This window comes from Symphalangus syndactylus, chromosome 11 (assembly GCF_028878055.3).
Source record: "Symphalangus syndactylus isolate Jambi chromosome 11, NHGRI_mSymSyn1-v2.1_pri, whole genome shotgun sequence".
NCBI classification, from domain to species: Eukaryota; Metazoa; Chordata; class Mammalia; order Primates; family Hylobatidae; genus Symphalangus; species Symphalangus syndactylus.
In genome coordinates, this window is record NC_072433.2 from 21,434,577 (window position 1) to 21,450,014 (window position 15,438).

The window sequence follows — 15,438 nt, forward strand, 5'->3', positions numbered from 1 at the left end:
ATCCCAAAGGTGATACAAACTCTTCCACCTTAGGGAATCATGCTCACTGACTGAGTGCCTATTGAATGCTAGGTCCCAGAAAGGTAACTGTTGTCCTTGTTTTACAGACAAGGAAACAGACTCAGAAATGGTAAGTGAGTTGTTTAAGGTTACATAGCTATGAAACAGTGAAGCTGAACTTTGAACCCAGGTCTGTTTGATACAAACTCAGAGCTCTTTTCACTGCATGCTGTTGCCTCTTCAAAGTGAATTAGGAGAAAGGGCATGGGGCCTGGTGAGGAAGAGGCTAGCTCAAAATGGGATGGGGAAAAAGTGTTTTAACACAGACAGTACTTCAGAGTTTGGGATCTAACCTACCAGCACTCCAGAAAACAAAAGACGATGATGTAAAGGCAGGATCTCTGGACTTGCTGAGTCCAAATCACAGAATGACCCATACATTTGCTAAGTAATTTAGGTTTCCTGGCCATCAGTTCCTGGTCTCTTCCATGAAGGACTTGAGCCAGACGATGGCTAACGTCCCTATCAGCAATAGCCTTCTGGGACTCTGTGAAAAGTGGGGAGGTAGAGTCCTTGCATCAGTAGAAGCTGCTTTTCCTACTTGGAACAAATCTACCCTTCACCAGGAATCAAATGCAAGCTGTCTGAGCCTCCTCTCCTGATGGCAGATCATGCTATTAAGGGTCTCCAGAAGAAAGGTTCTGGAACTCTGAGAAACAGAAGCTCTTCTAATGGAACTTTTTCTTGCTATAAGCCTTCAATACCCTGACCAATCACCACTGTGCCTTCTTCTCATGCCAAAATACGTCCCCTCCTTTGTAGGGTGTAAAACGACACTGATGTCACTCTCTCTCACCAGGGTCTGGCTATCTCTGTGAAGCTCTCCTCACAGGCACCCTGCAGATTCATCAATAAACTTCAATGGGTTAGCGCTAGTAGGCCAATAAGACACACACCTATATTCTAGAACCTGTGAAAGAGACAATAGCCAGAAACTGGAAAATAACAGTCAAACTCTTAAAAAAAATGCCTCTCAGAACACACACCTTTGGGTCAGTGGTTTCCTATTCAAAGAGTCAGCTTGTTCAGCTCGTTGTTCTTTGTTCTCTATTTTCAAAGAGTAACTTCCTTATTCTTTGTGTCTCCTTGCCCCTAGTTATGGTAAACGGCCTTCCCACCAGGGCTAATCTATAACTCACATCTACTCCCTCAATTACTCATTCTGCAACTATCCTTCCCGCCTTTACTGTGCCCTAAAACTGTAACGGACAGCCTCTACCTTCCTGCCTACTTAGCCCTATTCAATTTTAAACAGTAGCCAATTGGGTCAGATTAGATTGTGCGGCCTGACTCCAGCCAATGGGGAAAGGACACAGCTACAGGAGCTGCTGCGTTAGGGACAAAAAACCCCTGCCCCACTTCACTCGGTGTGCTCTTGTGACTCCAGGCGCTAGTGGCACTATTCTGCAGAAGTAAATTGCCTTGCTGAGAAAGCTTTTTGCCGGAGTGCTCATTTTTTTTTGCAGCACCAAGCATTTGTTTCTAGCAAATTTGGGGGCCCACCTGGGATTCCCATTCTCCTCCGAGGAAGGGTCTCTGGTCCTCTTCCATGAGGAAGTGCACTGCGCTGCCTTGTTGTGGCGGCCTCAGGGGTAAGGAATCGAGACCCACCCAATGTGACAAATAAACCTGGATTTTCAGCAACGCAGGAAGAAACAGGCCAACAACTTGGGGAAAAAGATCATCACATACTGCGATGACCAGGTAACTCTGTGTATAGACCAAGGTAAGAAACGTTGTAAGAGCAACAAAGTATTTCCTTTGTGGTTGGGGTATCTTGGAGGTTGAAAGTGTGTGAATGAGATGCACCACTGAGTGCAAAGTGAGTGGTGAGTCCAGATCTGCAGTTCTGTGGTCACTTCATCTGGCTTAGGGCGGGCCTCCCGTTAAGAGTCTGGGTTGGGGGTTTATACCAACCCGCCAATGCCAAGAGGGACATAACATTCCCGTGACAGAAGCAGCCAGAGAAGGATGAAGCAAAAGGAGAAGAGTGCAAGAAGCCTCTAGCAGGGGGCTTGAGCCTCTAGGAAAGGAAGGCAAGAAATCTCCAGTATGGGGGATTGAGCCTCATACAAACATCCAGTAGTAGGGAAGGCAAGAAATTTCCAGTAGAGGAAATTGAGCCTCACCCCGAAAGGTGAGAAATCTCCAGTAGGGGAGATTGAGCCTTACCCCAAAACCATCAAGATGGGAAATACCCCAAGTAAGGTAGGTGATAAAAAGGATAAAGCTAGCAACAATAATATTCCCCCGATAGTCCATTAGGTCTAATGTTAAAATATTAGAAGGATAATGAAAGGACCAAAAACAAGAAAAGCAGCTGCTGTACCAGACCCTTCTCCTACCCCTGTTGTCCCCTCCTTATAACCCTGCCTCTTTGGAATCATCCAAAGAGCTCACTTACTACCAGCCAAAGTACCCTTCCCTGAAAGGACTTCAACACAAGATAGAGCAATGTGAAAAGAATATTCAGAACTTCCCTTTCCCCTCTACTTCAGGGGAATCAGCTCCAGCTCTCTTCCCCTTCAGGGGGGTGCTCCTAGGAGGAGGGGGCGTTGGCTTTGTAAATGCTCCTTTAACCAGCTTGGAGGTCTGAAACCCAAAAAGAAGCTTAAGCCAGTATTAGACGACCCTCATGGAGTAGCAGATCAAATTGACCAATTTCTGGGACCTCAGTTATATACTTGGGCTGAGTTAATGTCCATCCTAGGCATCCTCTTCTTGCGGGGAAAAAAGAGGCATGATCTGTAGAGCTGCTATGGTAGCCTGGGAACGTGAACACCCTCCTGGCCAAAACGTTCCTACAGCAGATCCAAAAAATTTCCTGCCCAAGACCCCTGGTGGGACAATAACAACACAACCCGCCAAGAAAATATGCAGGACCTTAGGAAATTGATAATAAAGGGGATTAAAGAATCAGTACCCCGAGCCCTGAATCTCACCCAAGCACTTGATATACAGCAAGGGAAAGATGTAGGGCCTATAAAATTTTTAAACAGACTAAAGGAACAAATGAGAAAATATGCTGGTCTAGATCCTGAGGATCCTCTTTGGCAGGGAATGTTAAAATTTCATTTTGTCACTAACAGTTGGCCAGATATTAACAAGAAATTACAAAAGATAGAGAACTGCTAGTTGGAAACTGTTGCCTGTGGATTGACTCTTATGCCTTAAAAACAAAACCTCTATATCTAAAACTTACCCAAGAAGGGTCTGACCCCCTTCTTTGGACTCCACAAGAAGTCCAGCAAGTTGAGGAACTAAAACATCTACTTATAACTGCCCCTGTCTTAGCTCTGCTGTCCTTAGAACAGCCATTTCACTTTTTTGTTAATATAAGCAATGGGGCAGCTATAGGAGTACTCACTCAAAAGCATGGGGCCATTGCCAGCCCACAGCCTTTCTGTCAAAGATTCTTGACGTGGTAACCTGTGGGTGGCCTGAATATATCCAATCTATAGCAGCAACTGTTTTATTGACAGAATAAAGTAGAAAAATAACCTTTGGGGGAAGTCTCATCCTAAGCACACTCTATCAGGTTAAAACCATTCTTACCCAAAAAGCAGGGAGATGGCTTACAGATTCAAGAATCCTAAAATATGAAGCTATCCTATTAGATACAGGTGATTTAACCCTAACCACTGACAATGTGCTCAACCCTGCCACCTTCCTTTTTTTTTTTTTTTGAGATGGAGTTTCACTCTTATTGCCCAGGCTACAGTGCAATGGCACAATCTCAGCTCACCGCAACCTCCACCTCCCGGGTTCAAGCAATTCTCCTGCCTCAGCCTACCAAGTAGCTGGGATTACAGGCATGCCACCATGCATGGCTAATTTTTTTGTATTTTTATTAGGGATGGGGTTTCTCCATGTTGGTCAGGCTAGTCTTGAACTCCTGACCTCAGGTGATCCACCTGCCTCAGCCTCCCAAAGTGTTGGGATTACAAGCGTGAGCCACCATGCCCAGCCTACCCTGCCACCTTCCTGACAGGAAATCCAAACGCCAGAGACCCCAAGCACAAATATTTAGACTTAATCAATCACCAAACTAAAGTAAGGCCTGATCTAAGTGAGACCTCTTTAAAAACAGGGCACCATCTCTTTGTAGACAGCTCCTCCCGGGTAATTGAAGAGAAAAAACATAATGGCTACTCAGTGGTTGATGGAGAAACTCTCGCAGAAGTAGAATCAGGGAGACTGCCCAATAACTGGTCTAACTAAACATGTGAGTTGTTCGCACTAAATCAAGCCTTAAAATAGCTGCAGAATCAAGAAGGGACTATTTACACCAATTCCAAATATGCTTTTGGAGTGGCCCATACCTTTGGGAAGATTTGGACTGAACAAGGTCTTATTACTAGTAAGGGCCAAAACCTTGTCCACAAAGAGTTAATCATGCAAGTATTAGAAAACCTTCAGCTACAGAGGATATAGCCATTGTTCATGTCCCAGGACACCATAAAGGTCCCTCTGTCAAGAGTCACTTCCCAAGAAGCGCCCATTTTCCACTGAACGCCTTGTCTCCCTTCCCCATCTGCAACCCCCATCTTCTCCCAAGCAGATAAAGAAAAATTAAAGAAAATAGGGGCTAACAAAAACTCAGAAGGGAAACAGATACTGCCAGAAAACAAAGAAATGTTGTCCAAACCCCTAATGACAGAAATCTTAACACAACTTCACTGAGGGACCCATTGGGGTCCCCAAGCCATGTGTGATGCAGTCCTTAGAACCTATGGGTGTATAGGGATTTATACCCTCACCAGGCAAGTCACAGTTGTATGGTATGCAGAAAAACCAATAAACAAACTTTAAGAAAACCGCCCTTCGGGGGAAGAAATCCTGGGCTAAGTCCATTTCAAAGTGTCCAAATTGACTATACCGAAATGCACCAAATAGGCTGCCTCAAATATCTGTCAGTTATAGTGGACCATCTCACTCACTGGGTGGAAGCCATTCACCTGCCAAGTGCAACTGCCAATAATGTAGTTAAAGTACAAATAGAAGATACCATACCCAGATTCAGATTAATAGAGAACATTGACTCAGACAATGGAACCCATTTTACTGCACAGGTCATTAAAGGATTAACCCAGACACTAGAGATAAAATGGGAATATCATACTCCCTGGCACCCACCCTCATCAGGAAAAGTAGAAAGAATGAATCAAACTAAAAAAATTGCCTAACTAAACTAATCTTGGAAACCCGACTGCCATGAACTAAATGGCTCCCTGTCACCTTACTAAGAATTCATACTGCCCCTTGAAAAGATATCGGCCTGTCCCCTTATGAAACGCTCTACGGATTGCCATGCTTAAATTCCACCACTGACATCCCTACATTCGAAACAAAAGATCAATTTCTTAAAAACTATATACGTGGTCTATCTTCCACCCTTTTTTCCCTCAGGACCCAAGGCCTCTTAGCACAAATGCCCTCCGTCTCTAGAGTTTCCAGTACACCCACATCAGCCTGGGGATTATGTGCTCATCAAAAGCTAGAGGGAGGAAAACTCGAACCATCATGGGAAGGACCCTATCTAATACTCCTAACAACTGAAACAGTAGCCCGAACAGCTGAACAGGGGTGGACTCATCACACTCGGGTAAAAAGGACCCCACCCCTTATGGAATCATGGACCATCACTCCAGGATCAACTCCCTTAAAATTAACATTCAAAAAGGTCTAATTTGTCTCTTCTTCCCCCTAATTGCCCAGGGGCATTTCTTTTTTTTTTTTTTTTTTTTTTTTTTGAGATGGAGTCTCTCTCTGTTGCCCAGGCTGAAGTGCAGTGGCGAGATCTCTGCTCACTGCAAGCTCTGCCTCCTGGGTTCACGCCATTCTCCTGCCTCAGCCTCCTGAGTAGCTGGGACTACAGGCGCCTGCCACCATGCCTGGCTAATTTTTTGTATTTTTAGTAGAGACGGGGTTTCACGGTATTAGCCAGGATGGTCTCGATCCCCTGACCTCGTGAACCACCCGCCTCGGCCTCCCAAAGTGCTGAGATTACAGGCATGAGCCACCGTGTCCGGCCTGCATTTCATTATTAATGTAACCAGGTCAGCCGCACCCCAAGCTGTTGTGTTTGATGCCTGCCTAGCCATACCTTGCGGAGACCTACAAAGTCAAAGGCAACTAGCCTCTTCAGAAAAGTATCTTTGCCCTTGGTACTCACCCCACCCTCAATCTGATCCTTGTACGATTCCCTATAATTGGCTACCTTGCCATTCCTGGTACGATATTCCCTGGACCACTCAGTCCCAAGGCTGGACTTCTTCAGCAGGCTGTACCTCCCTAAAACCTTATATCCATTTTACTAAACAAAATAACTCCTCTAACTGCCAACACCTCCGATGTAACCCGGTGCATACTTCTATTACTACTTCAACCTCCACTAACCATATTCCCACCCTAAGTCGCTTTTATGGTATGGGGCGGATGTTACTGGGAAAGATCCCATAAGGTCCTTTGAGATTGGTTTTGTCACCCCTCCAGCACCCCTTCCTTCCCCAAGATCTCCTCCAAATGAAACAACTACCTTGCCACTACCTAATGACAAAACTAAAGTGCACATAGTGGAAGTCAAAGACCTAAAACAAACCCTGGCCATTGAGACTGCACACCAAGAAATGAATGCCTGGCTGAAATGGATCAAATATTCAGTTTGCATTTTAAATAAAAGCGACTGTTATGCCTGTGCAATGGGCAAGTCAGAAACTAAAATTGTTCCCTTCCTGCTTGGATGGTCTAACCAACCGGGCATGGACTGTATGGTAGCTCTCTTCCAGCACCCCACAGCCTGGGGTATTAAGTCATGCACCACACTCTCGCTGCTTTTCCCAAAAGTCAAAGACTGCTCTGTGGGTCAGCCCCCAAGGGCCATCTGGCTCCTGGCCTCTGATGCCAATTTTACCTCTTGTCTCTTGTGACGGGGAAAACTTGCATCTTTCGGAAATCTAATGGGATGCAGTGAATCTGAGCCTTTACGAGAGCTCACCAATCAGACTGCCCTTGTCTATTCTGGGGCAGATGTTCGGTGGTATTGCGGAGGACCTCTACTGGGTACGCTGCCAAGTAATTGGAGCGGCACTTGCGCTCTAATCAAATTGGCCATCTCTTTCACCCTGGCATTTCATCAGTCTGCCAAAAAGTCACCCTCTTGGGAAAAAAGAGAAGCTCTTCAAGGGTCTTTTGACCCCCACGTCTATATAGAGGCAATTGGAGTACCACAAGGAGTAGCCAATGAATTTAAAGCTCGAAATCAAATAGCTGCCAGGTTTGAGTCAGTCTTATTTTGGTGGTCTACTATAAACAAAAGTGTAGATTGGATAAACTATATATATATTACAATCAACAAGGATTTGTTAATTATATCAGAGATACCATTTAGGGATAGCTGAGCAATTTGGTCCCACCAGCCAAATGGCCTGGGAAAACAGGATAGCTCTTGACATGACATTAGCAGAAAAAGGCAGAGTTTGTGTCATCATCAGAGCCCAATGTTGTACTTTGATCCCAAATAACACAGCTCCTGATGGAACCATTACCAAGGCTCTACAAGGCCTCACCACCCTAGCAAATGAGCTGGCTGAAAATTCTGGAATAGATGACCCCTTCACAGGTTTAACAGAAAGATGGTTTGGTAAATGGAAAGGACTTATGGCCTCTATCCTCACTTCCCTTGCAATTGTTACAAGTGCACTCATCCTTGTAGGCTGTTGCATCACACCTTGTGTTCGTGGGTTAGTTCAAAGACTCATAGAAACGGCTCTCACTAAAACCTTCTCTGTCTCTCCCCCTCCATATTCAGACCAACTTTTACTCTTAGACAATCAAGAAGAGCAACAAAGCCAAATCTTACTAAAATAATTTGAAGAGGAAGAATTATAACAACAAAAAGGGGGAAATTGTCAGAATAAAAGAAAGGTTCCTCTTCAAAGATCCAACTTTCTTGTCATAGGCTGTAAACCGCCTTGCTCCAAACCTTAACCTGTAACCTTTACCCTCTGCCTTATTTGAGAAAGATTCAAGCGCATAGCCAATTGGGGTCAGCCTAGACTGTGCGGTCCAACCCCAGCCAATGGGGGAAAGTCAAAGAAACAGGAACTGCGTTAGGGTTAGAAACCGGTTCTCCTTTATTAGGTGTGCTCTTGTGACTGCTATAGGCACAGGCAGCACCCTTCTGGAGAAGTAAACTTTGCCTTGCTGAGAAACTTTTCTTCTGAGTGCTCCTCTTCCTCTGCAGCACTCAGAAATAAGAGAACTTATTTCTAACAGGAGGAAGAAGACACGATAATTTTGCGCACGCAGGTTCTGAGTTTTGGCTGGTGGGCTGAGTGCTTACCATACCTCAAATACTGTGTGATCTGGGCTGAAGAACAGAAAACCCAACTAACAGTGACTTAGGCAAAAAGAAATTTTATTCTTTCACAGAAGTCTGAGGGAGGCAGGTCCAGAGTTCAAGCCAGAGCTCAATAACATCAGGGATCGGGCTCTTTTTGTTCTTCTTAGCATATTGATGTCTTACCTGATGCTGGGCACCTCGTGGACCTAAGATGGCTGTTGTAGCTCCATGCATCATGATTAAATCAGAGACAGGAAGTGTATGATGGAAGAGGACAGAGGTGATGGCCTCCTCCTCTCCTTTTGTCTTATTCCTGGAATGACTCCCTCCTTTTATCAGCAGGGACACAAGCAGTGCCTGGCAGCCTTCCCTCTCTCCTGTATGAGCCAGAAGCAAGACTCATGGCACCCCTCCCTGCAGGAAAGGGGTTGAATGGAGCCCCTGGCAAAGCGGGCTGGACTTGCAGTGACAGTGCTGCTCTGAACAGGATTGGGCTTCTGTTGGCGAGGAGGTCAGCGGTTGCTAGGCAGGTCACAAGCTGCCTCGCCCATGGCTCTCCAGCTCTCTGCCTACCCTCTCCTTCTAATAAATCTGTTTCAATAACCACCATGAGGTTTAAAGAGGAGCAGTAACTTGCCCACAGTTGCACCAGGCACCCCTAGAAGAGCAAGAATTCCTCACAAAGTTATTAAAACAGGCAAATCCCATACAGGTGACATTTCTTTCTAACAATGCTGACATCTCTTTTAGTTTTGAGCCTTAGTAATACAATTTTCTGCCTCAGGAAGAGGCAGCAGCTTCTGGGAAAAATCTGCTCCTGCTAAAGGTGGCTCATTCATTGTTTTACCTGAATAGAGTGGTAGATGGTGAAGGTTCAAATTCTCACTTTTCATATTAAATTTTATAACATAAAAGATAATTAAATGGGCCGGGCGTGGTGGCTCACGCCTATAATCCCAGCACTTGGGAGGCTGAGGAGGGCGGATCACGAGGTCAGGAGATTGAGACCATCTTGGCTAACACGGTGAAACTGCGCCTCTATAAAAATACAAAAAATTAGCCGGGCATGGTGGCGGGCGCCTGTAGTCCCAGCTACTTGGGAGGCTGAAGCAGGAGAGTGGCGTGAATCCAGGAGGTGGAGCTTGCAGGGAGCCGAGATCGCACCACTGCACTCCAGCCTGGGGGACAGAGTGAGACTCTGTCTCAAAAAAAAAAAAAAAAAAAAATTAAATGAGCCAACCAGCACAATGTTTAAAAGCCAGAGCCAAAAAGGCTCCAAAACAAAACAAACTTGTCTGCTCAATTAATTATTTGAAGAGAAACTACGGTAATACAGACTGGAGATGGGAAAGCACGAGGGACGTATGAGTGGAGGAATCAGCAAAGGGGTGTGTGTGTGTGTGTGTGTGTGTGTGTGTGTGTGTGCACGCATGCACCCAGCTAGGGTAGAAAATGAGTACTTTTGCTTCTATGTGAAGTGACTTTCCAGTTCACTTGTGTATCAAATGAACATGATGAAATCAAATTGTACTAGCCAATGTTTGGGAGGATCCTGTATTAAAGGGATAAAGAAAAACATTAGAAAGAGAAGTTACAAAAATCACTGGGGGGAAAATGAACACCAATGACTTGGCTGCTCTGAGGCTCACAGGGAGTAGACAGTGAGGCATCCCATGTCATCAGAGAACCAGTGGCATCTTTTCCTCAGGGACCAGGTTTTCTACACACAAGTCAAACCTCTTCTCCTCTAGGACACGTTTCCAAAGGACTCCAGAAACACAGCACAGCTGGATTCAGGTACTGTGTCAAGATGTGCCTTTTTCTTCATCTTTGACAGCAATTAATGTACTAAATGTCTTGATAGAGAAGGTCATATTTGGGAATATTCTTGGGATCAATAGGACTTTGGACAATAAGCTTCCCCCTCATTGCTCCTCGATAGATTACTTCAATCAAATCTATGAAGTCTTGTTTGGTTTTGAAGCTTCCCACAAACTTAGTGTGATCTGGAGATCTAGACAGCACAGAAGAGAAACAATTGCTCTAAGAACTTTGAATAATCACTTGTTGAAGACTTTCAGGATAAACAAAATGAGCAACAGCTTTGTTATTTTCTTCTTGTCAATGAGACTTCAGACATAAAGCCCAACATTAATTTTTCAATCATTTTTTTCCATTTAGTAAATGACTCAATCCAGTGCTGTGGGCCACTAGCATGAAAGCTCTGTCATGTGAAAAGATTCAGCTTCAAATCTATTGTAGTCACAAAATCTATTTTTATCACTTCTCAAATCATCAAGTAGAATTCACCAAGTGTGGGAGTGTGCATTGTTTCTTCGTTTGCTGTTGCTGTTTTTGCCTGGGCACTGTGCAAAGCCCATTCAGTACTCACGGCCTTTAAGTTCTAGTCACTTACACTTTTGAGTGGTAGGTATTAAAAAATTGTTTTTTTAGAAAAGTATCTCAAACACCAGGTATGTTACTGTAAAAATTTTAAAGAAAGAAATAAAATCACGGATGAGGCCAGAGGTCACTTTTCAGTGTCTATCCTTCCAATTGTATGTGTGTGTGTATATATGTGCAGATACATACTTCTTTTTTCCCAACATTGGGAATTATGTCATACAAATTATTCAGTAATATGCTTTTTTCTAGCTAACATATATTTCTTTTGGTTGTTAAATGTGCATCTACAACATCTTATTAAACTCCTGGAAGTGTAATTACTGGGTTAAAAAGTTTAAAAACTTTAAAGTATTTGATACATAATGTTGAACTGGCCCCCTTAAAAGGTTGTACCAAATTAATACTTACATCAAATGTGTTCCAGTAGAATAAACAGCTTTAAAATACTTTGCGGGTTTTTTTTGTTTGTTTTTGTTTTTATTTTTTTGAGATGGAGCCTTGCTCTGTCACCAGGCTGGAGTGTAGTGGTGCGATCTCTGCTCACTGCAACAACCTCCACCTCCTGGGCTCAAGCGAATCTCCTGCCTCAGCCTCCTGAGTAGTTGGGATTACAGGCACCCACCATCATGCCTAGCGAATTTTTTTTTTGAGACGGCAGCTCTGTTGCCCAGGATGGAGTACAGTGGCGTGATGGCGGCTCATTGCAAGCTCCGCCTCCTGGGTTCATGCCATTCTCCTGCCTCAGCCTCCAGAGTAGCCGGGACTACAGGCGCCCGCCACCACACCTGGCTAATTTTTTGTATTTTTAGTAGAGACAGGGTTACACTGTGTTAGCCAGGATGGTCTCGATCTGCTGACCTCGTGATCTGCCTGCCTCAGCTTCCCAAAGTGCTGGGATTACACACGTGAGTCACTGCGCCTGGCCATGCCCAGCTAATTTTTGTATTTTTAGTAGAGATGGGGTTTCACTATGTTGGCCATGCTGGTTTTGAACTCCTGACCTCAAATGATCCGCCTGCCTCGGCCTCCCAAAGTGCTGGGATTACAGGCATGAGCCACTGTGCCCAGCCTAAAACACTTTAAAACAGATATTTCACATACTTTCAAATAAAGACAAAAAGGGTACAAAGATCTAGATAAGTGGACACGTCAACCACAGTAAGAAATGATCAGAATCATGGATGCATCCAATCATCAATATTAAGTATTGAGATGGTAATTGGATGGAGTGGAAGGCATTAAAGAGGACATTATGTTACTTATTCTTGACAGGCTTTGTTGAAGAATGATTTAAAATTCTCTCAATGGCGAAAAGCAGGAAACTTTGCAAGAGAGAAGCACATCTTAGTTTGCTGGAAGGAATGCTTCTTTTATAAATGCCACTTACCAGTCCAAAAGCTTAAGAAAAACTACATGTTTTGTTTCAAATGAAATTCCTGGGAAAATTTTAAGAGTTCTTTATTTAGCTAATATAGCTATTTTATATTTTATAGACTTATGGATGGTAGTGCTTTGCAAACTGTACTATTTCTTCATACTTAAGTTGGAAATTAAAATTTGACAAACCATGTGTATGCACTATTAAAAAAATACATAAAATTTGACAATCATACCTGAAGCACTCTCATTTTGTAGCAAGGTTTTGCATAAAAAATTAGAGAGTGCATCAATTGAGGAAACAGTACTGACATAAGACTCACAGAGCCAACTACACATGCAAATAGGCAAGCTACTGAAGCTGCTTACCAAAGGAAACTTACAAGGTTGCAATAACTTCAGATCAACTGCACTTACCCATAATCCACTTTCATATGCTGCCCATTGAAGAAAAAGACAGTAGACGGAATATAACTGATGTCAAAATACTGTGTATAAACTGGAGTTTGGTCCACATCTACCAGGTATATAGCAGCCATTTTACTTAAGTCAGAAGAGGTCTTAGAAAGCTGCAAGTGACGAGAGAGACAAAGGTTACAATATGAGAGGCAGCTAATGTTTCTTCTGTGAAACTTGTTACTACAACACAGTGTTTTGTTTGAAAAAACTCCTGGGCCAACAATGCAGCCCATGTGGCTCCCACATCAGATAAAGCATAAACCCATCCTCCTGAGTCTCATTCACTGCAGACGGGGTTAGGACGGAATCTTGGGGAAAACTGTGTGAGGTTAGGAAGGGACCTTGGGGAAAACTGTGTGAGGTTAGGAGGGGATCTTGGGGAAAACTGTGTGAGTTTAGGAGGGTGACAGCATAGGAGTATTCCTGTCTATTCACTGTGGAGAGACACCTAACCCAGAAATAAGACCTCTACCCCGCCATTTCTACTGCTGCCATCCCATGTTAAGAGCTGAGCATACAAATCCTTGTGGAAAACTGTGTGAATCTATTTCTTCCTTTAATTTCTTTCTTTGAATGCTTTTATAAAAGTAGCCCATGCTCATTTAAAACAACACAACTTAGAAATATGTAATTTGGGTACTGAAATTCCCTAACGTCTCCTTCCTCCCAATCCTCCCAGAAATGAAAATCATGATAATTAGTAGCAGACACTTATATGACATTACTATGTGGTAACTGTCCTAAGTGCTTAACATTTGTTAACTCATTTAATCCTTACATCATTCTAACAAGGTATATGCTATTAGAGTTCCCATTTTATAGATAGGGAAACTGAGGCACAGGAAGGTAAAGTAATTTGCCCCAGGTCACACAGCTCCTGAGCAGTAGGGCTGGGATTTGAACTTTGGCAGCGTGGCTTCAGTGTCTACATTACCGACCTCCGTGGTATTTCCTCCTCCCTACGACTGAGGGTAGAATCCTCTGGTCCTTTTTTCCCCAGGCTAACACATCACACCCTCATTGTAAGCACGGAAATGAGGATTTGTACGCTCAGCTCTTACACGGGATGGTAGCAGTAGAAATGGCGGTAAGAGGTCTTAGTTCTGGGTTAGGTCTCTCTCTGCATCAGGCACATACTGGAGGCAGCACACTAGAAAAGATCATTTGCAGCTACAAAACTAAGTTCAAATCCCAGCTCTGCAATACAGTGGATCTGCACCTCTGGGAAGTTACTTGACCCCTCTGGCATTTTTTTTCCTACCAGGAAATGGGGCTACTATTATCCTACTATTGCGAGCACTGAAAAGATAGTGTTCACAGATGCTTGTTAATAGTTTTCTGCTCTTCCATCACCTTGTTGGTGAAACAGCATTGACAGCTTCTAGTGGGTAAGGACATCCAAGACAGATTCAGCACACACAGATTTGGGGGTCTGGCTCAGGGCAGGCACACAATCAGCTCTTAGTGAACTAACAAATGAACAGCTATATACCCAACCCTGACTACTCCCTCTCATGTACTATTCAGATGCTGGGTGAGAATATACAGATTATTAATAAAAACCACTTATTTTAGATATTCACTTACAATATCATCTAGCTGCAGACAGACAGGATCTTCATCTCTCCCAAACCTGAGAACCAACACCTTCTCAGCAGTACTTTTTATCGCCTGGTCTACTTCCTTTTTGCTAGTCAGCTTGGGCAGTAGGAAGCTCATCTTGAAATAACCCAAATGTGAATCCTCACTGTCACTCCTGAAATAAAGGTGCAATGTTTAAAGACAGTTTGGATTAAGTGCGTGAGCCCTCATTAAAAAAAATTAATTCACACAGTAGCTAATGTATTCACATGGTATAAAAGAAACATCATAGAAAGGTAATACTGTGGAGTTTCCCTCTCCTTGTCCCTGCTCTTTGGGCCCAGTTTTCATTGCTCCCTCCCCCGAGCCAGAAACTGCTTTCACTAGTTTCTCATGTATCTTTCAGAGTTTTGTTATGCATTCACCAAAAAATACAAATACGTGTTCCTATATATTTTTTCTCTCTCTCCCCACCCCCAAAAGACAGCCTATTGTATCAGTGTTCCAGCAGGAAATCGATGACACTCTCAACTTTGGTAATTTGAAGGCAGTTTAATTAAGGTAGGTGTAGAAAAACAACAAGGTAAAGTGTACTACTTTGGGGCTAGTAACAGCGGGATGCTGTACCCATCCCTAGGCCATGGGAGGAAGAAGCCATGGCAGGAAGCAGTTATAAGAACTGTACGGCAGAAAGAGGTGAGTGGAGAGGACAGTATATAGGAGGGCAGCCTGGTGTTAAGTGTAGCAGCCACTCTCCTCCCTCCCTCCGACCTTTGCTCGTGCAACCACTGGCTGACTCCAACTGGAACCAGAAGGCAGGGGCCTGTTGAGGCAGGCAAGCCTCTCCGTCCCAGAGCAGTCTAGAGGAGGATGAAGAATGGCTGTGGAGGGACCAATGGCAGATGTTCAGCGTACACACTTTATCTACTCTTCAGCACTTTTCATTATTTCAAACCTAACCTATGAAGATTGCCCCATATCTCTATATAGAGAACATCCATATTCTCTGTCATGGCAGCATATTATTTCTTGCATGTGTTACACTTTTTAAACAGTCCTTTATTGTATACATTATATTATTACAAGTCCTGGCTTAAAGATTCTTGGTGTGCACCTTACTAGGTGCACCTCATTACATGGCAAACAGATCAATTAAGAGTGTGTGTGAAAACTACAATTCTATAAACCAATCATAAAATACTGAGGTACAA

At 43.7% G+C, this 15,438-nt stretch overlaps 1 protein-coding gene across 5 annotated transcripts in view; it reads right to left on the reverse strand.

The window, feature by feature from the left end:
• Nucleotides 1–15,438, reverse strand: part of TXNL4B (thioredoxin like 4B) — a 65,903-nt gene that overhangs the window by 47,854 nt on the left and 2,611 nt on the right. For 2 of the 5 annotated variants that reach the window (XM_055298523.2, XM_055298522.2), the window contains exons 2-4: nucleotides 14,234–14,402; nucleotides 12,605–12,756; nucleotides 8,463–10,418 (exon numbers count right to left, since the gene is read on the reverse strand). In XM_055298523.2, the coding sequence (XP_055154498.1) occupies nucleotides 10,253–10,418; nucleotides 12,605–12,756; nucleotides 14,234–14,365 (450 nt within the window). In that variant the 5' untranslated portion in view covers nucleotides 14,366–14,402 and the 3' untranslated portion in view covers nucleotides 8,463–10,252. Of the gene's footprint in view, nucleotides 1–8,462; nucleotides 10,419–12,604; nucleotides 12,757–14,233; nucleotides 14,403–15,438 lie in introns of those variants that run through there. The other 3 variants (XM_063611717.1, XM_055298525.2, XM_063611716.1) reach the window with 2 other exon arrangements.